A 24,289-nucleotide genomic window follows, 5' to 3' on the forward strand; every position below is an offset into this window, starting at 1 on the left:
CCGGCTCCACAGCGCCCCCTCTGGTCAGAGCGGTCATAATCAATGTAGAGAGAAGGTTTTTTAATGAAAGCTTGTTCGTGAGATGATATTAGGACATAAGATTGATTTTTTTTTAATTAGTGATTTCAAAATAAAAGCACGTTCAAAGTATCCAATAGTGAGTAAGTTTCATTATATCATAGGAAACGTTTCTTTTGCTAACAAAGCCTTTCCTTCATACCTCCGTCCTCTTTCTCTCTTCCCCTTCCTCTATTGTCCTACAAAGCCGACAGGTGGAGAGAGAGGGAGGAACAGAGCGGACCTTTCCTGGCATTCATGTTTTATGAGCTAAACATGTCACATCCTAAAGAACGGGACTACATTACAGACACGTCACAGTCAGTCATCCGGCCCTGTAAAGGTGTTAAAGTTTGACCTCATCCCATCCCGTACAGTTCAGTGTTTAGGCTCGACACTTGACCTATGACCTCTTTAGCCACTGTAAAAGATTATTGATGAGAAGTTAAAACACTGCAGGGTTTTTTTTGATAGATGAATGGTGCCACCTTGTGTTAGTTTAGCTGTACTGCAGTTAAACTCAGTCCAACTACATGCAGCTTCTGCTGCTCGTTAAAGGAGCAGTCAGTTAAAGCTGGTGTTGAAATTGGCGCCATGGCTGTGGAGAAAGTCGTACAACAGCTTGTGGTTTCGCCCATTCTCCATTCGTACAACACCCAGCATGCATTGCGTCCCTCCCTCTGAAAGGATCGGCCCAGCGAGAGACGCTGGAGTGAACGGCTCAGAGCGGTACAGAATCCGATAATCCACAGAAATGAAAACACTATGATAGAGATCATTTACTCAGTGATTCTTTATTGAAGGCACCCACCATGCTGACGTCTCCTTCTCTTGGCTCGTGTGTCGCTCTCTGTACCTGTGAGTGTGTGCGAGTGTGTGTTAGAGCTCGAGCTCGATCTTTACATCCATCTTGGCTTTGTACGGCTCCAGCAGGGGGCGCACTTCTTCAGAGAGGAACCTGGCCACCTGGATGAGAGGGCAGATGGAAAGAAATGGATATATACACACTGTTAATATTAAAGTTTAAGCTGAATCATGTAAGAAAAAGAAAAAGAAAAAGAGAAGTCCCAATGGACCCTTTATGTTGTACCTGCTGGGGAGCACGACCAATGAATGTCTTGGGGTCCAGGATGGCGTCCAGCTGCCCCAGAATGGGGGCGAAGTAGGGGTCCTTCTGGACTCTGGCCAGCAGGTCGTTATCACCTCCCTCCTGTTTGACCACAGCCGCTGCCTCCTGCGACAGAACGCGGATCTTCTCATGGCAGTCCTGAGGGAGCAGAGAGACGTTACAGTCCTGATGAGCGTACTCACACAGCAGACGACACGCTCAGGGGGACTTTAAGACTGTAACAGTAATGTAACATGTCCTCGTTAGCTGAAAATGGAGCTGCTGGGATGCAAGAAAAATGTTGGTCTAACCTGTCTGTTCCCTCCGGCCTTCACCATGGCCATGATGATGTTCTCCGTGGCCATGAACGGCAGCTCGTGGCGGATGTGTCTCTCGATGACTTTGGGGTAGACGACCAGTCCCTCTGTGATGTTCTGCAGAGTGCTGAGGATGATGTCAGCTGTGAGGAAGGACTCGGGCAGGGAGATCCTCCTGCACATGAGCGAGGGATTAGAAACGAGTTCATATATAGAGTAGAAAAAGGTTGGATGATAACTTTAAGGTGCGCCTTGTGTGGCAGACCTGTTGGCGCTGTCGTCCAGCGTCCTCTCCAGCCACTGGACGGAAGCGGTCTGCAGCGGGTCAGCCATCAGTGCGATGAGGTGACGGGCCAGGCTACAGCAGCGCTCTGCACGCATGGGGTTCCTCTTGTAGGGCATGGCACTGGAGCCTGCAGGAGGAAGACAACTTCATGCTGTTACCTGCATTATTGGACGGCTTGTTTAAAAGTGTGGGAGTGAACAAATACCGATCTGCTCTTTCTCAAAAGGCTCCTCGATCTCCTTCAGGTTGGCGAGCAGGCGGATGTCCGTACAAATCTGCAGCAGACGACAGAGCAAAGATTAAACAGTTGGTATCACAGCCCTGTCAGATTTCCTTTACACACCACTAGATGGCGACATTTCTCTACGTGTCTCCTGCAGCGTACCTTGTGAACGGTTGCTCCCAAACTGGCCAGACTGGACAGACAGTCTATGTCCACCTTACGACTGTATGTCTGCCCGGTTACCAGGTAGGCTCTAAATAACAGGGAACACAATCATCAGGACACCTTCACCTTTATTCTTTATCATTATGTATTCTGTTTTTCTGCATGTCTTGTGTGATTCATAGAGCTTGACCGATAGAGGATTTATGAGACCGATACCGACACAGATTGAAGACAGAATAAATACACTGAATAAATAGAAAGTTTCCATGTGTTTTGACTGTTTTAAAGCACCTTAAAGGATGCTTTTTGTAAACAAGTAACTTCAAAATAAAGTGTATGACAACAAGACGAGGTCAAAACCTAGTATGTGGCTGACTGCACCAGGTCAATCTGCGCTTTTGTGGGCAACACTGGTAGCGTGGCGTGTGCGTGACGGCTGCGGGACGTGTTCATTTTCATTTTAAATGCATGAAAACAGACGAGTCTTCACATGCGAGACACACTCGTGTCTAGTGCAACTCCTGCGCCAAAAATGTAGAGAATACGAGGCTCACCTATTTTTATCGCGAGCGGTTCTTTTGAGCGGTCAAAATACACGGTGACAATGAATCGTGATGAGTCCTATTGATCTCTGACAGCAATGTTAACATCTCTTCCTGTAGTAAAAGTCACAGGCATGAAGAGTAAAGCAGGTCAGTGCTTTTTCAAAGTAAAAGCCCGATCCCCTCGTTTGTACACAATGCTTTTATTTTGAAGTGTTTCCCGGGCCGTTGTTGTTTTTTTTACTTTATTTGGCTTTGAAAGTCCCATCACTCACTCACTCCATCAGTCACATACAGACCCATCTATAGGGCTGAAAATAAAGAATATGTAACCGTTACGTATGGCCCGTTTTGGTTTTTGCCCTGCTCTCTCTCTCTCCGTTTCTCTGGTCTTCCTCGTCTTCTGCCTGCTGCTATAGAGGTGCAGGGAGTGCAGAGTGGGGAGAAGGCGCGCACACACACACGCGCTGGACAGCATGAGTTTTTTGTGTCCTCTGATCTTTCTTTTTCCTCAGCATGTTCTTAGATTGCCGAGTTTTGTTGTGTTAGTTTGTTGTGTTAGTTTGGGCTGGAAAATATCTGTCAGTCCAGTTATTCGACCTTTCAGTTGAGATGTTACTTTTCCTGTCTGTTGTTAGTGTTGCAGGAGGTGCTGGAAACGACGGTTCATCACGTGGCTGGCACAGCATCTGCCCATTTTAATCATGATACATTTAGATACACTTTTGGGTTAAATATTATTTTATTATTTGTGCCTTCTTTTAATACGTCGCTGTCCCCACTTTGAGCCTTAGGTTAGTTTCTTCTTTTTGTTAGGGAGGCCGTAACATATTCGGGGGCTCGTTCGGGATCCTCTCGTGTTTATTAACCGGGTGCGAAACACAAACCAAAGATTACGGAGACGCGGAGGTCAGGCGCATTAAGGGCCGAGAGGATGTTCTGGCCGACACGTTGTGCTCCCGTATATTTACCATCTTCGGGTTTTGGTTTTTGCCCGGCTCCCTCTCTCCACCTGCTTCTCTAATTATCATTCGCTGTCAAACCATTCTAGTACGGATTATCGTCTGCTGCAGACAGTGCTGCCAACAATGGAGTCTGTGCATAATCTTCTGAGCCAACTCAATGATGACACACTTCTTAAATCACCATCATCATTGCTGTCTGGATTTTATGCTCTGTAAAAAAGGTTTTCACATCAACACTCATCTAAAAACATATACGCTAATTCCAATATGTACATGTGAGGCCCATATCAGCCTGATTATATCAGTCAACATTTCTTCCTTCATCCTTAGAGAGACAGTCGTTCTCTTCCGTCTGAGAACATGACTCACTTTTTGAAGCCGGCCATCTCCGTCACCATCCTGTCGAGCTCTTCCACCTGGTGATGAAACATTTAAAAAGTTAAGTTGCATTTATATCCATTATAAAAAAACTTCTAACTTCAGTGACGGTTCATACCTTGTCATGGTCGCCCTGAAACAGCTGCAGGAAGCTGGCCTGGGTGCCCGTCGTCCCCTTCACCCCCCGGAAACGCAGGTCGTCACGGGCTCGCTGCAGATTGCGCATGTCCATCGCCAAGTCCTGCAGCCACAGGCACGCTCGCTTTCCCACCGTGGTCAACTGGGCGGGCCTGAGGGCAGAAACAAGAGAGGGACAAGTGTCAACAGTGCGTGGCCTTCATCTGAAAAGCTCCAGGCAAACTGATGAAGACTCACTGGTAGTGCGTGAAGCCGAGCGTGGGGAGGTCGGCGTATTTCTCTGCAAAGTTGGCCAGTCTGTCGATGACTCTGGCCAGCTGTGGGGGAAAGGTTGCATCGTCAATCGTTGCATAATACTCTTTAAGGCCTGACGTGTTAATGAGCTCATTTCTGTTTGCATTCTATGTGCGGAGAAATTATTTCTACATTGTTGACTTGTTAGTGAACAGCTGAGGCTTCGGAGGGAAAAAAAACCTTTTTTTTTTAAAAACCATTTCATAAGTGCACAACTGGGTGGGTGTGCGTGCTTCCTGGCAGACAGCTGAGCCTCACCTTGGGCAAGACAATGTCGAATCCATCACGCAGCATAATCAGATCCTGAGGAAGGAAAACAAACAACTGAGAGAACATAACACCTTGTACTTTGGAACACGCTCACAGTCCCAATCCGGTCTTTTCTGACTTATTATCATCAGATTAATGCAGTCTGAAGAAGTGCAACAATCATGATTACAGTGTTGTCTCCCACGTAGCAGGAGGTGGCACCCAGGTGAATGATGGGCGCAGCAGTGGGGCAGCAGTGTGCGAAGGTGTGGACGTGAGCCATGACGTCGTGCCGGAGCTTGCGCTCCTCGTCGGCCGCCATGGCGAAGTCGATGTCCTTCTCGTGGGTCTCCATCTCCAGGAGCTGAGCGTCTGTGATGGGCAGCCCCAAAGCCTGAGGAAGAGGAGGAGGAGGAGGAGGAGGAGGGTGAGACGTGGTGCATCATACTGACAATGTTCTTACTTATATTTCTGCTAATTTATTATAGCATTTAGGTAAACGTAATGAAGGCAGGGCTTGTTTTAAGCTCTTAAAGTGCTGCCTCTCAGGGGGCGTCTCCTGTTACTGTGACATTCTCTGCATGCTATTTTCACGCAGGCCCGACGCAGGCGAGCACTTACCCTCTGTGGAAACATCGCAAAATACAGGACAATCAGTCAAACATGGACTCTGATCAGGGCGTGTGTGTGCAATAAGTCATGTGAGGGCCTGCATGTGAGAGAGGGTCTGTCATCACTTAGCCTTAAACGAGACGGATACGAGAATCACTCAGAGGAATGAGAGTCGGTCATCAGCACGTTCAAACTTGTGCTCGGTTAAACATGCCGTGCATCTTTGATAAACAGGTTAGCAGTGTGTTGAGCATTGCTGCAGGGATCACATGGCTGTTTGGTCTGTGAGCTAAATGTCAGGACGTCTCAGAGGGCATTATCTTATAACTCCTGGAGCCACCATGACAGACTCGCACTGTGCAGAGGAAACTTCACAGCAGAGCAGCAAAGTGAAGACCATAAGTTTCCAAAGAAACCGAATACACGTCACTGACATTTAATTATATCTATGATACAACTCATGAATATTTCCATTTGATGGCGATGGAAACCAATACGAAGCATGGTGTCTTTGGTTGGAGTAGTTTCCTTGGTATATGTCAGGGGTCTCCAACAGGTAGCTCGCCAAGGTTCACAGCCTCTGTACAAAAGATCCGACGACAATAAATGCACCTTGAAAGCCTCTTCCCACCTCAAGTCAATCAAATACACAGAAGTCCCGCCCCCTCCAATACAAAATAATAGGATTAGGCCGATCAGCTGTCAATAATAAACAGTGATGCTCCTGGCAAGTTTGTCAACGTCTGAACCGAACCAATCACAGCAATGTAGCAGCAGCCTCTATCGCCAGGTCGGAGCAGTTATGCTGCACGCCAGCTGAGCTAAAGTGAGGAGTTTGGTGCTGTTAGCCTGTTTAGCCAGATTTATGATGGACACTGAAGGCGGCCACGCTAAGAAAAAGCAGGAAGCATACTTTGTCCACGGGGAGTGGGGACGTTTTTATTCACTAATGAGAAGGACAAGTGTGTGTGCCTCATCTGTGGTACCAAGTCAATTAAAGAATCAACATGTGGCGACACCAGCGATTACAGAGATGTAATGCAAGTAGCTCTTGGCCACTTTCATTTTTTTTTAGCTCTCAGATGAAAAAAGGTTGGAGTCCCCTGGTATATGTGATTCTATCCGACATATCAGCATCAGCCGATATGTCATTTTTCTGCCGATATTTTCCACCGCTCAAACAACACTTTAATTATGGCTAAATGCTCAATGATTCCCTAAAAAAGCTCGACATAATGCTACGACATTAACTCGGCGTGAGTGTGCGAGCAGACTACATGCACCACGCCGTGAAGAAGGGTGCAAGATGTCTGCGGTATGCCGTTTTTTGGCCACTACAATAACAGTAGGCATGATGTCAATTCCACTACAGGGGAGACTTTATGTCCTCTGCAATTAGGTGGAAAAAAGTGTGTGCCTAATATGTCGGTATCAAAATCGGCAAAAAGGGTTGGAAAATATCAGCTTATCGGATATTGGTAAAAAATCCAATATCGTTTCTCCCTATTGGATTTTGATCATTGTTATCACAGTAAAGACACAGATACATGTTTGGAGTAGGAAGCAACACTAAGGACAAGAGACATGATCTAAATGAAGCAAAAAATACTCTTTGTGCTTTTACCAGCCTCCATATTTACGAGCAGTCAGTTTAAACAAGCAAGTTCTGATGTACTAGAAGATAAATGTATTAGTTTGCAGCCGCATAAAACTAAACTAAGATAAATATAAGTTAAATATGCTGCTAATTCAATGTCTGATGTTATTTCTACTCGTTTTAGTCTGTTTGTTCTTTGATAGGACATTTAATATGCTGCTGTCTTGACCAGGACTCCCTGGTTCAAGAGATTTAGTATCTTGATTCCTGGTAAAATAAAATAAATAAAAATGTATGGAACGTCATTTAAACGTAAAAAAAATAATAATTTAAATTAGGTCAAATGATGCAGTCATTCATTTGTTTTTTTCTGCTAATTGTATTGTACAAGGAGTAAGACACACCTCTAACAACCATGCAGAGAGCTCTTTAACAGGGTCCTCCTGAAACTATATTTAGAGCAGGGAACTTGATAGGGCTCTGAAGGTCGCAAAGTTAAGTTCAGAAGACTTTTATAGCATTACAGCAAGTGCACCGGCTGCGGTTCCTGTTATGAAGCTACAGTATGTCAAACCTTCTCAGCTTTAGCCAGGTAGATCCACAGCTTCCTCCAGGTGGTGAATTTCTTCCTGTCACTGAAGTTGTAGGCCATCTCCTTGCTAGCATACCTCGACACCAGCGGGGAGCGGTACTTCATGAACTCGTCGGCTGCCTCCATGTTTGTAAGACGAGGTGGTGTCCGCGAAAACACAAAAAGTCTGCCCTGCACTTTCACCAACACACACTAGCTTCCCCTGAAAGTAGCCGCGCTCCCGGCTTCAGCTTGTAGCGTCACATGGGCGAGGACGCGATGTTTTACGACACTACAAGTCGACGTACGGTGTGAGGTCAGCGTGTGATAGTTGTAACGGTTAACGGCAGAGTGGCGCGAATATGTCATCGCCTAATTACTGTCCAGTTGTTTGTTTTAAGCAGCTGTGACGCGAAAGAGTTAAAAACAACGCTCGAGTACGTGAAATTACGTCAAACAAACGTTACACAATGTTCCAGTACTGTTGCTGTTTTCTTTAATATGCATTCAGATGATGTTTTAAAGCCCGTGATTTCCCCCGGGTCCGTGAATGTATCTCGCCATAGAGCGTACATAATTAACCTGAGAAGGAGCCAAGGATGAGCTCAGACATTCAGGATGATGTATTTCATTTTTCTGGCCAACATCACATGATTCTGATGCATCCTTCATTAATGTTTCACGCAAAGGTGACAGTGCTTTGAATTTAATGCAAAATTAGATAACGTCTTACTGTCATGTGCTATTTATAGGAGCTTTTATGTATTATGTAAGCTGTAGCTGCACGCTTTATATGAATAATTACATTTATTCATGCAGTATACATCCCCTCTGTGCCTCACGGTGCTTCTATGTCTACAGGCATCATATAAATAGTTGTGTTTGTGCGTGATGCAGCAGCTGGGGAATACATCCAGCTGTAAACAGAGAACAGAGAGAGAGTGCTCCCTCTCTCTCTTTCTCTCTCTCTGTCTATCCATCTTTCTATCTGTCCTCCTGACTGCAGTCTGCATACAGTGCCACACTGCTGCTGCTGCTGCTACTGCTGTGTGATACGAGCAAGTGGGAGGAACAGCTTCCTCTGTTTTGCCTTAAAAAGAATGACGAGACATCTTCCTGGAGCTGCTGCAGCAGGGGTGGATTTGGCTTCCAGTCTCCTGCATTGCACAATCTTTCCTCTGTGCTTGGACTGATAAATAAGACAAGAAAACGAAGAAGCACTTGCAGACGTTGAGGAGAAGAGGAGAGAAGCAGACGGACGCAAAAGAGGCATAGTGGGGTAAGGGGGTGTGTGGAGGATAATAGATTTTTTAAAAAAAGCAGAGGAGAAGTTGAATGGCAGGGGAGGTATGAGGAGAGAAAGGGAGGCAGGGGGTCGACACAGGGAACAGAAGATAGAGTGAGTTACACTGCAGTAGAATGAGGGTGAGAGTAAAAGAGAGAGCCAAGAAGCATTCGAGCCGCCAGCCTTTCGCACACCACCCAGGACCCGTCGCTTTCTGAAGGAGGCAAGAACAGGAATCCACCGTGGAGGCGAGAAGGAGAAGGAGGAGGGGGGCCGAGGAGGAGGAAGCCAGAGGTTCTACACACAAGATGGCTGCTGTGTCCTCTGCCTCTGACACTGGTAAGTGGGGCTTTTTTTCATCCTTTGCTGCACACCTCGCCTCAGGTTCCCCTTCAGCACCATTCCCTCAGTCACAGCATCCAGGGTAGAGTCTGTTTGACTCGAACATCCACAATACTGAGAAACTGTTGCTCGACTTAACTTCCTGTATTTAGCAGCTCACATGGAAAGTGTCAGCAGCGGTAAGTCATAGTGATAAATCAATAAACTTCCTTCCTCCCTCTGTGTTTGAGGCGTCTTGTCATCAGCGCAGAGCAGGCATCTTTCCCTTTGCCATCTCCTGAATATTCATCTCTTCTGCTGTGCCGTTTATTAAAACATTTACCCTCTTTGTGTAACTTTTACTGAAGGTAAATCATAATCTGCCCACATGTCCTTCTCTCTGGAGGCAGTCCAAGGTTCCTCCTCTTCGACCTGTTTTTTTCCAAACGCTTAAAGGACAGAGGAAAACAAAGGGGATGAAGGCTGGGAGGGGAGAGAGGGGTATGAGGATTAAATAAAAGAGGAGGCAGTCAAGGAGAGGAGGTATAAGGTAGCAAGGAGCAGAGATAAGAAGGAAATCTGAGGAGTGAGGTCAGAATTGAAGGAGGGAGAGTGCATTAGAAGGAGAAAGATACAGTGGAAGGATGTAAAAGTTTCCTCATCTTAAAAAGCACTTTGGTGATGAGACAATGCTTTAGAGACAGAGCAGGAGATGAAAGCATACAGAGGGATAAAGATGATTTCCTCCTGGGACAATCCTGAGAAATACCCAGTCTAATCTTCCTGTGTTTCAACAGGGGACCCCAGGGGCCGACACCCTCCAGAGCGACGGCTTCTGATCCTGGGAGGGCCGCAGTCCGGTAAGACCTCCACGGCCAACACCATCCTGGGGGACGAAGTCTTTGACACGGGGACAGAGACGACTCACAGTAACGTGGGCCAGACGGAGATCTACGGCAGACGGGTCACTGTAGTCGACACCCCGCCGTGGGCCATCCCCAGGGACACAGAGGACAACGCCGAAGCTGACAACAACAACGATAATGCGGGCGCAGAGTCGGACACCCCGCCGCAGCCACCGCCGAGCCTGGACAGCGAGGGGCCGTGCATGGGGGCCATTCTCTGCCCTCCTGGACCCCACGCCATCCTGCTGGTGGTGTCGGTCACACAGCCCTTCAGTGACACGCAGAGGAGGGCCGCAGAGGAGCAGCTGGGGGCACTGGGTGGAGGGACCTGGAGGTACTCCATGGTGGTTTTTACTGGGGTGGACAAGCTGCCCAAAGGGGTCTTCATTGAGGAGCACATTGCGAACACTGGAGAGTCCCTGCAGTGGCTGGTGGAGAGGTGTGGAAGCAGGTAGACTGTCTGTTTTCTCTCCTTACTCTCCTATCTTCATGTAAAAAGGTCTGCGTTAAACAAAGAAACATGTCAGAGTCAAGACTGAAGTTATCACAAATAATTACTGAATCTACCGTGGTTGGAGCAACCGTTCAGCAGCACTTCAATTCACCATATTCATTTTTCTCATGAAGCTAAAATGCTGTTTTAATGATGTGCTCCTGTGTTCCCAACGGGTTGCTGTAGTGGTAGAAATGTCACTAAGCAACGATTTGATCTGGCAACGGATGACATGTGTATAACAAACAGAAAAACGGTCAAATTATGATTGAAATGATGTAATCCATACAACTACTAAAGGTAGAATCGAATATTAATTAAATGTCAAATATGATAAATAACGTATAATTACTACTAACACTCTGACGTTGTACTGACCACGGCTAACCAGTCTTTCTCCCGTAGTAGACGGCTGGGCTACAACGACAGGAAGTGCACAAAGTGGAACTTGATTTTTTTTAATGGCGTAGCCGTCCCTTCAAACACCGCTGCTTAAAGTCCCTCATGTTATTTTACAACATCCTGATTGACCGCTATCTGAAAAAACATTGAAAAACAGCCATATTTGAAGTAAAAACAACCAGTTAGCTTCTGTTGGACAACGGCTAACGTTAGCATACAAGCACTTCCTAGCTAACATTTTCATAATGCTACACGAAATAATGCCGATTAATCACGAACGACTGATAGTGAGAATCTAGAGGGACATCCTCTCATATAAGTTAAAACATCAATGAGCTACGGTGAGACAAAAGCTAATGTTAGTAGCTATTCAACCGCTTCCTAGCTAACAGTAGAGTTTCTTGGTGTTACAAGATACAATAGGAAGGCATACATTCCTGGCTAAAAATGTTACAAACACTTACAGACATCATACATTTAGGGCAGGAAGCTCAAATGCTTCTATAATGTCGTACTGCTGGGTTCAAGGATCGTATTATCTAATTATTGTCACTTACTTCCTGCTGCAACATTAGCATTCAATCAAATCCTAGCCAACTTTACGGTTAGCCAAGAAGCTACACCTTTCTTATGGTATTCTGTAACACTTTTAAACAGTAATGATAGCTAGGTGGTTAAATGCTTACGTTAGCTCTTGTCTAACAGTAGCTAAGAAGTTATCAAAAACATGTTAGACCATAAAATATGGTCCAGTGTACCAGCAGATTTTCACTATCAATTGCCTGCTCAATTTCTGATCAGTGAAGAAGCTTTAAAATCATAACGGTCTGTTAGATTCTATCAGTTTATACAACTTGTAACCTTGAACTCAGCATTAGGCTATGACATAATAGCAGCATTTCACGTCAGAGGAAAATGGCCGCTGTATAATTATGGTGAATTATGTTTAAAGCTCCAAAAACACTTTATCCTACAACAGCCACGATATCACACATTCTGTTAAAAATTGCACGTCTGAAGCGTAAGCTGGCACACCCCCGATGACATTACCATGACATCGTCAGATGTTTTTAAGCTCCCTTCAGAGCCACAGAACACATTATGTAACTTTTCATGGCTGACTTTTCATGATTCATGATGGAGCTGTCTTAATATGTGTTTTCCCAACCTGCAGATACCACGCCTTTGACAACACTCGGAAAGAGACGGAAGACAACACACAGGTGCCTGAGCTGATGGAAAAGGTGGAGGAGTTGATCACTGACAACCAAGGTTCGTTCTTCACGAGACACATTACTGTATGTGGAGCATCACCCCTGCAACTTCTATATTATGATTGTTGCATAATTAATGAATAAACCAAGTGTGTTAGGCAACTGATTTAAACCAATGAATAATTTACTGTCGCTGTTATGCAGGCTGGTACTTTGAGGTGAACGAGTTGATTCTACTGGAGGAGGAGCAGGCCAGGAGAGCTCTGGAGGAGGAGAGGATGAGGATGGAGGAGCACACTAGACAGAGGGAGCAGATGATCGGAGGACCCCCCAGAGGTATGAAGGAGCTGCAGCTGTGTGTGTGTGTTTGTGTTAGTGTGTGTATGCGAGTATTGCGGTAATGCTGTTCTTGGGAAACTCCAGAACTGGTGTTCTGGGAAACAGCTTACTCATCGTCAATCAATATTGCTGATTTTCAGTTTCTTTGTTTTAATTGCGAACAATTTCCCACTGACCCTGTTTACACAGCGGCCATGTCCTCTGACATCATGCTCAGTGTGGGAAGCTGAGATACTGTAGTGAGTCATACTGCCGTGGTCCAGGTTTTAAGACATAAATGAAGAGTATCAAACAAATCATTATCATTTCACCACTTCTCTATTGATCAGTAACTGAAAACATATCTTTTAGCCACCATTTGACAACAGCTAATGCTAGCAATCAAGCATTTCTTGGATAACATAACGTTAAACAATACGTTAGCTAGTGAGTGCACTAACCAGGTATTTGTTCCAAGCTAACATTATTTTAGCTAGCAATTTAAATTGTATTCTCTTGTACAATGTGGAACGGTAATATTAGCCAATTCGTAGCTAACAGCAAGATTGTGTAGTACGTGGCTAGAAGCTTACGTTAGCTGCTGTCTGACCTTAGCTAATGTGTTAAGTTAAAACAGCAGATTAGCTATTGTTAGCCAACAGCTAACCACTAGCTAACATTAGGCAGAAAGTGTTAGATGATACATTAGGAAGTGCATAAACTCCTAGCTAGCGAAATGTTAGCCAGGAATTTTCCTTCTAGCTGACGTAATCTTGCAATGTTGAATGCTAACATTAGCTGTTGTCGAATGGTAGCTATCAGGTTACCAGGTTATCAAACATGGCCCACAGTCCCTCCAAACTTTCACTATTAATTGTTTCTTCCTTTGCTCATTATTTGGAAACGGGTGAAATGATTTAAACAACTTAGCTAACAGCATTTGAGCTTTCCTCCCTGAGCGTGACTTCAGAGCAAAATGGCCGCTGTGTGAATAGTGAATTGTCTCTTGCTGTTATATCACATTCTGTCTCTCTTTCTTTCTGGGTTTACAGAGTTGAGATTGCTCTTGTTGGGCTGGAAGGGCGTTGGAAAGAGCTCGGTTGGGAACGCCATCCTGGGCCGTCGGTTCTTTGAGTCGGGCCAGGAGACGGAGCTGTGCCTTCGGAGACAGGCACTTGTATCTGGTCGTCGCATCACCATTGTGGACACCCCAGGTTGGGATTGGTTCTCAGTGAGGCGAACCCCGAAGCGTATCCGCCAGGAGTCCCAACGCGGAGCTGCCCTCCTGCGACCTGGACCCCACACCCTGCTGCTGGTCCTCCCGGTCGTCTCGTCCCTCACTGCCAGGAAGAGGAGGACACTCCTGGCTCACATAGAGACTCTGTTTGGTGACAGCGCGTGCCTCCACACCATGGTGCTCTTCAGCTGTGGCGATTGGCTGGGACGCACGCCCATCGAGGAGCACATTCTTAGAGGTGGACGCGAGCTGCAAAGACTACTGGAATACTGTGGGAACTATTATCACGTCCTGGACAGTAAGACTCCCGGAAAGGACAGAAGTGTGTCCGTCCTTCTGGATAAGATAGAGGAGATGATCCGAGAGAACGGGGACAAGGCCTTCCTCCCCATACAGACTGAGTGGTGTAAGTAACACAGTTTTATTTTCACAATTATTTTCCTTTCATATTTTATTCAGTATCAAGTGCACAAGCTTGGCACGTCTGGGCAAGTCTCTTGATCATTCATAGGTGTGTTCTGGGTGTAACACGAATCAAACCAATAGCCGTGTCCCAACTCAGGTGCTGCATCCTTTGAAGGGCGCATTTGAAGGCCGATTGTGTCACAGCGGCACGTCACAAGCTGTCCCATTTCGAAAGCTCCTTCAGTTGCTGCCGACAATTACGTCCTCCTTTTCCCGGGCCGCAAAGGATCCATTGGGTGCATCCTTTGTGGCCCAACGTATCATGAGTTTCATTGTGCGCCAATTTAAACAAGATGGCGGACTCTCAAGTGGTTGAGGAATAAAAATTCAAAAACAAAATTTTTTGGTGTCAACTCAGTCGAATAGCTAGCGATACAAGTGGAAAAAATCGAAAGGGGGCTTGAAACAAATTATCTCTGAAATAATCTAAAGTTCAAGGTAAGGTTACGTGACGTAAGTTATGATAGCCCGCTAGCTACCTGTTGCTAAGCGCCAGGCGCTTGGTGACACGAGGTTAAGGGCCAGCGGGTGACGCAGACAGGAAATCCTCTGTCGACCAGACCATCTCATTTCAGTTCGGCCTTAGCGTCAACACTGGCTACAAATGACTCATCCTCCGTAGACTGTGTCCTTCGAAGGATGCAGCCCCCGAGTTGAGACACAACTACTGTGTCCCATTCACAGGTGCCTTCAGGCAAGCGCATTGCTATTTCCACAGCGCATTTTAGCCTTTTTTTTATGTCTCCTAGTCCTCCTTCTAACAACAACTCCATTTGACTATCAGAAAACACACTGAGGAGCACGAAGTGTGCTTTATCTTACCTTATAATGATTTTTGTGGCCAATGCCGCAGTCACTTTCTGCTGCCTCAAGACAGCAATGTGCCACCAATGCGCCTGACCACACCTCATTGTAAGGCCATCAGCCCATGGGCACACAGATGGGCCCAATTAAATTTGATGCTTACACAACGTGTGCGCTGAGCATGAAAATGGCAACTGCCTCTGTAGAAAACTTTTAATGGGGTGTAAGATAGGCCCCTGAAGCTTATGTATTTAATTTCATTGTATACATCTGTCTAATACAACTGTGTTACATTTGACAGTGAGCGAGGAGAGCTCTTACTCTTCTGACAACACCGAGCCCGAGGATGACTGTCGAGGATGCCAGCTACAGTGACCCGATCGCACTTACAGGACAGTGGTCCGGCTTCTTATCCTCGCTCCGAGTCTTCAAAAGGCCCAAACAATCACCTCATGTAACTTAAACCTCATCTAGATATCCCGCTCCGACTCCGAAGGGTTTGAGGGGGGAAAAAAAGTTTGGAACAGGAGTCTCGTCTCTTTGTAAAGACTGAACTCACCGATCACTGAGCAAAAACCTCCACATGGACTGAAAAAAAACACGCCTGGGACTCAATGTTCAAAACACTGTCCAAGAGGAGGGGAGACATTCTGCTTCTGCTTCAGGGGACCAGAGCTCGGTCCCCGTTCATGAGCATGTACACGGACATCAACTGCTGCTAAACAGACCCTGTTTCAACACTGCAAAAGAAGAACTACTCGTCGTTGTGACTCTACGTTCAGGCCGCACTGATGGAAGCTGGAAGCATAGAATAAAAATTAAAAAGGGATATGCCTGAGAAGACGATATTATAATGAGCTGACGGGACTTTTGGTCAATGAAAAATGTAGAAGAACGTCTATGTGTGACTTATACATGAATTTTGACTAGATTTTACAAAATAGTTGTATAATTCTGCATCAAGTGCCATTTCTGTCATTCTGTTCCAACTAGTTTGAATCAGTTAGGGTTCATAGAGAAATGGTTTGAGTAATAGCAACCAAACTAAAAAAGATATAACAAAATATAATAATGTGTTTACTGTCTTGAGTTGTAGTTGTACTCCTTTGGACATCTGGTTTCTCACGAGTGATGGTGAAATGTTTTCATGAACATTTGTTTGGTTTCTGCTCAGGGAGTCAGCGTTCAAACGTTTCTTCCAGGGGAAAATCTGGTTAATTTAAGATAAATGCTGATAAACCGCAGACGTAAGTAACATAATAAGTTATATTTGGTTTTTGGAAGTAAAGGGGGATCAGTGTTTGCACTTTGGTTAATTCTGTTGGTTTTCTTGTGCTAAGAAGACAAATGCAACCCATCCAAAGCCGTAAATACTCAGCATTTCTTCTTAGCCCTCCTCTGCTGTAGCATTCATGCACATGAGTAGCACTAAAAACAGTCAGGCTGAACCGAAACTGTGTGCAGTCTCAGATCCCTGCGGAGCATCTTGGGCTCGCTGTCAGTGGTCATGCATCCAGTGCATTTATCGACAAGGTAGATTCAGCAACGTGCCTCAGCATCAAAGCGTGCGAGTGGGAGTACTCGCCCTGCAGCGGGGCAGTATCCTATAGGCTACATCCAGCTTTCGCATGCTACAGAAACAACATAACCTCATGAACCATTGGAGCTCGTATAGGGCTTTTAATACCTTTTTCTACATCATTCTCTTCTTCACATCGATAGTGATGTTTTGACAAATATATATATACTCAGCTCTCAGAGGCATGTTAAGACACCGCATGCAGATAAACGAGTGCCTATAGAGTTGAAGGCAACCTCACTTCTTACTCCTCTGACTCTTGCTAAGGAGACTTCTGGTACACCATCACATCCTTCTACCTTCGATCATATTCACACGGCAGCCAGTTTCCTCTGATGTCACGCTCAGAGTGGGGAGCTCAGCTGCTGTTATAATGTCATACGGCTGTGTTCAAGGTTGTAAGCGGTATAAAAGCAGAGTATCGGACAAATCAGAATCATTTCACTGCTTTTCTTTTCTTAAAAGACAACAGCGAAAATCTAGAGGAACATAAAGTTAAAACAGCATATTTGATAATCCATTAGCTCCAGCCAGAGAACGGCCAACATTAGCATTCAGTCACTAGATGACATTAGTGTAAGCAAGGAAATGGCTGAAAGCTAATAACTCAGTTTAATAGTGTTTCACAATAAAATAGGAAAGGCATAAATTGCTAGCTAACATAATTTTAGGTAGGAATTAACCGTAAAATCCTAAATATGTCGCACCGGAATATAAGGCGCAGTCGCTTTTTATTATTAAAAACGTGTTTACAAGTTATTTCAACACTATTTCAATTTCTGTTAATTTGACACGCATCTAAAACACACAAATTATAGCCTACCATCTGTTTTCGGCATGTTGAGTTCGCAACCCTGCTAGCTAACAGTGCGGTAGTTGAGTTCAGCCTACGGTAACGTTGATTATTGTGTGACGTCAGCTCCAAGCTTTAGCTCCAAGCTTTAGCTCCAAGCTTTAGCTCCAAGCTTTAGCTCCAAGCTTTAGCTCGATTATAGCACCATCATTTGGGTGAAAAACCGAACACAATCAAATCAAATCAAACCTAATCAAATTTTATTTGTATAGCGCCAAATCATAACCAGAGTTATCTCCAGACACTTTACAGAAAGAGCAGGTCTAGGCCGACTCTTTGTTATGTTATTTAAAGAGAGGCCCAACATGAATCACCATGAGTAGCACTTAGTAATATTCGGCACATTGGCTAGGAAACACTTCCTTTTAACAGGCAGAAACCTCGAGCAGAACAATGAAATACCTCTCTGTGCATTATATACAGGTGTATTACACCACTGTATAGGACGCAGCCCACTTTTTAGATGAAAATTTTGTATTAAAAGTGCGTCTTATACACTGAATTTTATGATACGTCCTTGCTAACATGATGTTAGCTATCTAGTATTCAACCGCTTCCAAGCTAACATTGAAAAAGCATCGAATGCTAGCATTAGCTGTTGTCTAACTGTTCACTAGCCTTACTTTCTTTTGTTGCTGATCAATCAAGTGGTGAAATGATAACGATCTTTAGACAGAACAACACTATAACAGCATTTGAGTTTCCCCTTCCTGATCGTGACATAGGAGAAAATGGCCGCCATGTTAATGTGGTGAAAACAACTGCAAAAAATAAAAGAGAAAAGTGGAAAAAGAGAATTTACACTCCGAAAGGTACAAAGAAAAGCATATAAAATATGTGACCGATACCACTGCCATGCTGTAAAATGTTATTTTCTACATATGACGTAGCCGATAAAAGAAACCCCACCCGTGCTTCTGTTATGCTTTACTGACTCTGTGCTTCATCTAGTGTCGTAGGCTACCGCAGAACTTAGTGTGACAAGCATGACTTTGCAATTTGATATGATGTTTCAAACATTCATTTGGAGTCTTAGAGTCCCACTTCACTTGTGAATATATTGTATAAGCTCTGTATATTTACAGTGTAAAATATGTTAAATTGTACGCTTTTAGCAAAGCATTTTGCACTGTGTAAGTTCTACCACTTTACCGTAGCCAAAGTGACGTCACTTCCTGTGTGTTCCCTCCTAAACCGTGATTGCATCATCAGTACTTTGATCATCCTCGGACAAAAATAAAAGAGATGGATATATTGTTGTGTATTTTTGGCCTTCATCTTATTATTTTAGTGCTCTTTTTATTGTCCTTTTCCTCTTTAGTTGGACATAAGTTCTCCCTAATGTCTAACTGAGTAACTGGTAGAAGTAATAAAACATTTTTTCACTAGGTGGCATTGTAGAAAGTAAATTCGCCAGTCATCTTAAGGACTATCTTCTCATAGGGAAAGGGTTCAGACAATAAAAAATAACATAAAAATGTTGAAAGAAATAAATGATAAAAAGAAGTCCAAGTCTTTCTTGTTGGTTTTTTAACTTTTTAACAAAATAATTTGTACAATTTACCTTGCCAAAACAGTAAGGACATCCAGTACTAAGTAGGATTGCATTTATTTGAGCCTCATCTGCTCTGGTAACCATTTGTACAGTACATCAGTGTGTCCTTACCAATGTAAAATGGGGAAAGGTTGTGGCCTTTGATTAATATATGGTTCAGAAAGTAATAATGTTGAACATATTCAGGAAAAATGAGAGCATTTACAGAGGCAGAATCCACAAAATGTTTCTCCTATTGTAAGTAGCTCTGCACCATCTTGACTTTGGCATTCTTCCCAGTATAGATCGTCCCTAAGCTATCTGGACCCGAGCCTGGACCAATTACAGTGTGCACACCTCGGGCCAGTTGTAGGCTGATGAATACACACATTTTAGTTGGTAATATTATTCAAGCTGTGCATAGGTCAGCACCAGTCAGCACTCTGTGTTTCCCCCTCCGTAATGCTCATCTATTCTCCCACAGACCATGACGAACATATGATTTCAGACCTTAATTAAAGTCATTGATTGAAAAAAAACACATTCAATTTCTTTAACTCAGAAATGGCTTTATTAACTTCACATGACTGTCAGTTGACTGAAAACCCGTGAGTGTGCAGCAGTCAGGCGGACTCCATTATCCTCTCACCAGTTTGTTTGTTTGTTCGAAAGAGGCTCCGCTCAGACGGACATTGACGAGCTCAATGTATTGTATTATCAGACAGGGAACAAAGACACCCCTGCACTCACACGGTGTCGGAAAAATCGGAAAGATTAAAATAAAATAAAAGTAGATGTGTTGATTGCGTATAATTTTATTTGCCACATTGTAACACTGTACTGGGCTGTAGCTGTAAGGAGACGTCCACTAGAATGACCCTGATTAGTTTCCAGCGATACAACACAAATGTCTTTATGGCATCAGGGCCCAGTTGTGTGGGTGTAGCTCTCTGATTGGATCACAGCTTAAAAACGGATTCTGAAAATAGATCAGATAACCCAATTTTGTTTGTTTTTTTCAAGATTATTTATTTTGGCTTTTTGTCTATTAGATAGGACAGCTGAAGATAGACAGGAAACATGGGGGATGGCATGCACCAAATGAGCCTGCAGTCAGTGCGTCGAGCAGTGTAGCCTCTGTACATGGGACGCCTGCACTACCAACTGAGCTAAACCAGTGCCCCTCTATTGATTTTTGTGGAAGTGGATTGTTTTGTTTTTATTAGAGTAGAATTGGGATATCATTGATAAAAAAAAAACAGGATTATTATCTCAAAAGACTGGATTTAGGATTTCAGAATCCGAAATGTAATAAGACTTATAAATGTGTCATGTATATATTATATATTCAAATTGACATTGTAGATAAAGTAGGCATTAGTCTGGTAAAAAGAAATAAAGGATGTGTACCCACAACAGAATCAAATAAATATCAACCACAAGAGGTTTAACCTGAACTTATCACTATGCATAAAAACAGTCAAAATTTCTTTGTAAAATTTGAATACCTTATAGGTTGTTACAGATTATCATACATTATCTCCTTGCTTATTTGTTGTGGGTCAGATGAGGTCCGACTTTTTCCAAGATATTTAAACAAGACTCGGTCAAAACCTTGTATGTGGCTGACCGCATCAGGTCAATGTGCGCTGTTGTGGGCAACGTGTTGCAAGGACTGTCCATATGAGGTCGATGACAACGTGTTTGAAAGCAGGTGCGCGCTGCGGACAAAGGTGAGGACAGCAGACAAGCAGCGGAGGAGCAGCCCCGCCTACTCCCCCCGAACAAAGTATCCAGAGCCGTGTAGACAGAGTCGCGTCAGTGTCGCAACTCTCTCTCTCTGCGGCTGTGAAAGTACCCTCACTCACTCACTCAATCACATACAGACCCATGTGTAGGGCAGACCCCAAATTGTAGGTTTTGATTGTATTGTTACATTTTGTTTTTGGTCCCTTAAAATTATAGCACTTAAAACTTTAAGTTGTTTGCTGCAGGCTTCAATATAAAAGTTAGTAATGCAGCGGCTGCAGATTTGACTCCCACCCTCGGCCCTTTGCTGCAAGTCAATCCCCACTCTCTTCTCCCAATATTTCCTGACTCTCTTCAGCAGTCCCAAAAATAAAAAAAATCTTTGTAAAATAATGCTTTTGTTTTAATTAATCTGTACATTTACAGCCATGTTCATTAATCATCATGGGGGGGAAAGGCCTTTTAGCACCCACTTGCCTTCTACTATCCTCCCTGTATACATTGATGCTCATAGGGAATAACACCACACGACTGCTTTTTGGTTTAAGACTCTTTATTAAGAGATTCATAATACAGATGGTCCGGTTATACTATAATTCAAGAGTTTTAAAATGTTAAAAGACAGCATACTGGCAAGTTATTGAGGTCCAGAGATATGAAAAATACACAGACATTACAATAAAACACAAGTTTATATACTGAGTGGAAAATACTTTCCAAAGTTCTACTCTAAAGATAAAAGTAATCTGTATTTAATACACGCTGTGTGACGTGACATGCTGTGTGACATAACACACTTTACTGATACGTGTGAAACAAAATCTGCCACTTTCTCAATGGTCATTTCTTAGCTCTCACACATCATGTCTTTGTTGGTTTCAACCACTAGGGGTCAGCACTGAGGCCTTTTTGGGTCCTGGCCGTCTGGACCTCCTCCATAAGCTCCTTGAGGTACTCGATCTCCCTGGCCATAGATTCAGCCTTCTCCGTCAGCTCCATGTTCTTCCTCTCCAGCAGCGTGTGCTCTTCAAGAAGCGCGTCCTGCTCGGCTCTCTTCTTCTGCCTGTAACGAGTGGCAGCCGTCTTATTCTGCGCCATCTTCTTCATTTTCTTGGCCTTTGGTGCCTTGAAAGCTGCCCTTTCTTCTCCAGCTGCACTCTTTATTTTGTGGGCACTGGTAGAGGGTGGAGAAGCTGTGTAGGTGGGCTCAGGGTAGGGTCTGCTTCGGGAGGGTCTTGCTGGACTGGAGGAGTGAACGACCTCTGATGTGGTGGCTACAGTGGCGATGGAGACTTCCTTTTTGGGAGCCAGAACGAGGACGATACGTGTTGGAGAAAGGGAGAGCACCAGTCTCTGGACCTGAGGGACGACAGTAGTCACCACGGGCTTCACCTCGCTCTCTGAGACGTCCACTTCACTGCCCAGGTCCAGGGTGTAGGCAGGGGAGGAGGGAGAGTCAACCAAGGGGGAAGACGGGTCAGGGGAGGCAGGCTCGGATTTGATTTCCAGCTCCTCTTGTGGCTCGGGGACAACCAGGGAAGGGGAGGGGACATCCTGGTCATCAATGAAGGGTTCAGGCTCATCCACCGTGATGGTTGAAGGCTCGATGGGAGGGGAAGGTGGAGTAGGGAGAAGCTCGGGAGTGGGCACTGGGAGGGAATCGAGCTCCATGGGGCAATCCAGGGATGCTAAGAATGCTTCTGGAGAGCTGGGGGACTCCTCAGTTGGGCTGCAGGGGCCAATCAGAGAGTCCAGGTCGAACTCGCTCAGATCCACCCTCTCGGCCATCCAGTCCAGGTCACCGAACATATCCTCTGTGGAGGCAAACGAGACATTAAATAATGAGCTTTCAGTGTTTTTCCTCTGCTACACTTGCAGGGGTCATCTATAATTTGTTTAGAAATGCTGTTACTTTATTTTCCTCGGCGGATACCGAGATAGAATATTTTTAACACTGTTATTACCTTTGCTGTCATCCGAGACTGACTGTCTCAGCTGACCAGTTTCGCCCAACCAGGGCAGGGAGAGCAGGTCCGACTCAGTCCCAGCTTTGTCCCCCGGGAGGAGGACGGCCGGCGGCGAGGCAGGAGGTGAGTAGAAGGGAGGAGGTGAGGAGGAAGAAGACAGTGACGAGGAGGCCAGGGGTGAAACGGGGGACGTGTCCCCCTCCAATGACGTTCCTCCTCCTTTCTGATGTTCTTCTTCTTGGTCAGGGCGAAAAGATAGGAGGTCCATGGGGTCAGCCATGGGAGAGGAAGGTCCCCAGAGAAGGGCCTCCATGTCTTCCAGGCCAAACTGTGAGTTTGTCATCATCATGGTCATAGTGGCTGTTGTTGGTCACAAACGGAACGCGTGACAGTAGGCAAGTCTCGAACTCTTTTATGCTGTCGAAAGCAGCAGTGGTGAGGGTTTCCAAGTAGGACCTGAAGACGGGGAAAAAATAAGACATTTGTGGTGAAAATTTGAACATCACTTTAGTAAGGCAAAATATTATAGTTAATAAAGCCTAAAAATAATATTTAACGATATAAACTGAAGCTATAAACGCTGCTTTTGCTGTGTACACAAAAGGAATAATGTAGGGTTGGTATGAAAATAAAGATTCAGATCACATTGTAGCGCAACACTGCCCCCAAGACTGCAATGCACCTGCTTCACATCACGTGCTTCAACCAGGCTACCCAGTCTTATGACTCTGACGTCAGCCTGTCTCCACACAGTGTCAAACATGGACTCCCTCCCCCTCCCTCTTTATAAACAGACACACTTTTGTTCAACAAACGCCTACATGGAGCCGCCATTTTGACAGAAAGAGGAAACGAACCATTTTCTGACTGCCACGTTGGCACCTGATAAAAATAACCCTCAACGTTTATAGAAATAGTGCTTTTTATTGAACTGTGTCAATGTATCGAGTTCGCTCAAGAAAAATACAAAAATATTACATTTCATATTGACGTCACGTGTTACATCATCTCCGTGACTAATCTTTTAATTTCAGATATCTTAAATTAACTATTAATCTATTAATCTATTAATCTAAATATTAAGACGACTTACAAATGTCATTTTAACTTAAAAACGGTCAAACTTCTCGTCTATTCTCGTCTCTTCTCGTTTCGATGTAACGTCAGGCTGGTGTGGCATGTGGCCACTATAGGCCCGAGACTAACACTAATCATCGAACAAATGTTATAAAAATAATACTTACGACATTTTTGCTGAATTAAGAGTGACTCAGTGCACTGGCTGGATGCACTGTTTGGTTGGCTGCTAGGTCGCTGCACACTTTTACACTGCCATTTCGGCCAAAATAGCGATGTTCAACGATGCTGTCACTTCGGTTGTTGTTCCTCGGGAGGGAAAATGGCGCATGAAGAGACGCTGTGCTGTTATAGAGCTAAAGCGAGGAGGCGAGGTATCCTTCCGCGGTTCCGAGAGTATTCATCCGCCACTGTTTGTTTTCCACATTCCATGCATAGTTTGCGGTTATCCTCAAAAGAACTTAATGATACTTAACTAAAGAAGAGTATTTATATTAAGAAGGTTGTTTCAATGAATTCTGCGGTTTTATTATGATAATTATAATTGTTGGTAAAAACCTTTATCTTGAAATACTAATTTTTTA

The 24,289-nt window shown here is 44.5% G+C and overlaps 3 protein-coding genes across 3 annotated transcripts; 1 reads left to right on the forward strand and 2 right to left on the reverse strand.

Annotated features, from left to right (window-relative positions):
- Positions 1-845: 845 nt before the first annotated feature.
- On the reverse strand, positions 846-7,760 carry adsl (adenylosuccinate lyase). Its single transcript, XM_069675969.1, has 12 exons — positions 7,506-7,760; positions 4,913-5,116; positions 4,732-4,776; positions 4,417-4,496; positions 4,160-4,331; positions 4,033-4,079; positions 2,154-2,244; positions 1,974-2,043; positions 1,748-1,895; positions 1,477-1,657; positions 1,148-1,324; positions 846-1,023 (listed from the first exon to the last, which is right to left on the reverse strand). The coding sequence occupies exons 1-12, from the start codon at positions 7,647-7,649 to the stop codon at positions 937-939; spliced, it is 1,446 nt and encodes a 481-aa protein (XP_069532070.1). The 5' UTR covers positions 7,650-7,760; the 3' UTR covers positions 846-936.
- Positions 7,761-8,560: 800 nt separating this feature from the next.
- On the forward strand, positions 8,561-18,632 carry LOC138604468 (GTPase IMAP family member 8). The gene is made up of 6 exons (XM_069676409.1): positions 8,561-9,126; positions 9,906-10,464; positions 12,083-12,180; positions 12,327-12,458; positions 13,493-14,083; positions 15,248-18,632. Exons 1-6 carry the CDS (start codon positions 9,096-9,098, stop codon positions 15,319-15,321), a joined length of 1,485 nt encoding a protein of 494 aa, XP_069532510.1. The 5' UTR covers positions 8,561-9,095; the 3' UTR covers positions 15,322-18,632.
- A 2,556-nt stretch (positions 18,633-21,188) lies between these two features.
- Positions 21,189-24,027, reverse strand: atf4b (activating transcription factor 4b). The gene is made up of 3 exons (XM_069676253.1): positions 23,873-24,027; positions 22,626-23,084; positions 21,189-22,475 (listed from the first exon to the last, which is right to left on the reverse strand). The coding sequence occupies exons 2-3, from the start codon at positions 22,981-22,983 to the stop codon at positions 21,547-21,549; spliced, it is 1,287 nt and encodes a 428-aa protein (XP_069532354.1). The 5' UTR covers positions 22,984-23,084; positions 23,873-24,027; the 3' UTR covers positions 21,189-21,546.
- Positions 24,028-24,289: the final 262 nt, after the last annotated feature.

This window comes from Semicossyphus pulcher, unplaced genomic scaffold (genome assembly GCF_022749685.1).
Source record: "Semicossyphus pulcher isolate SPU_LCO1_2020_fin unplaced genomic scaffold, fSemPul1.0.p SCAF_25, whole genome shotgun sequence".
Lineage (NCBI taxonomy): Eukaryota > Metazoa > Chordata > Actinopteri > Labriformes > Labridae > Semicossyphus > Semicossyphus pulcher.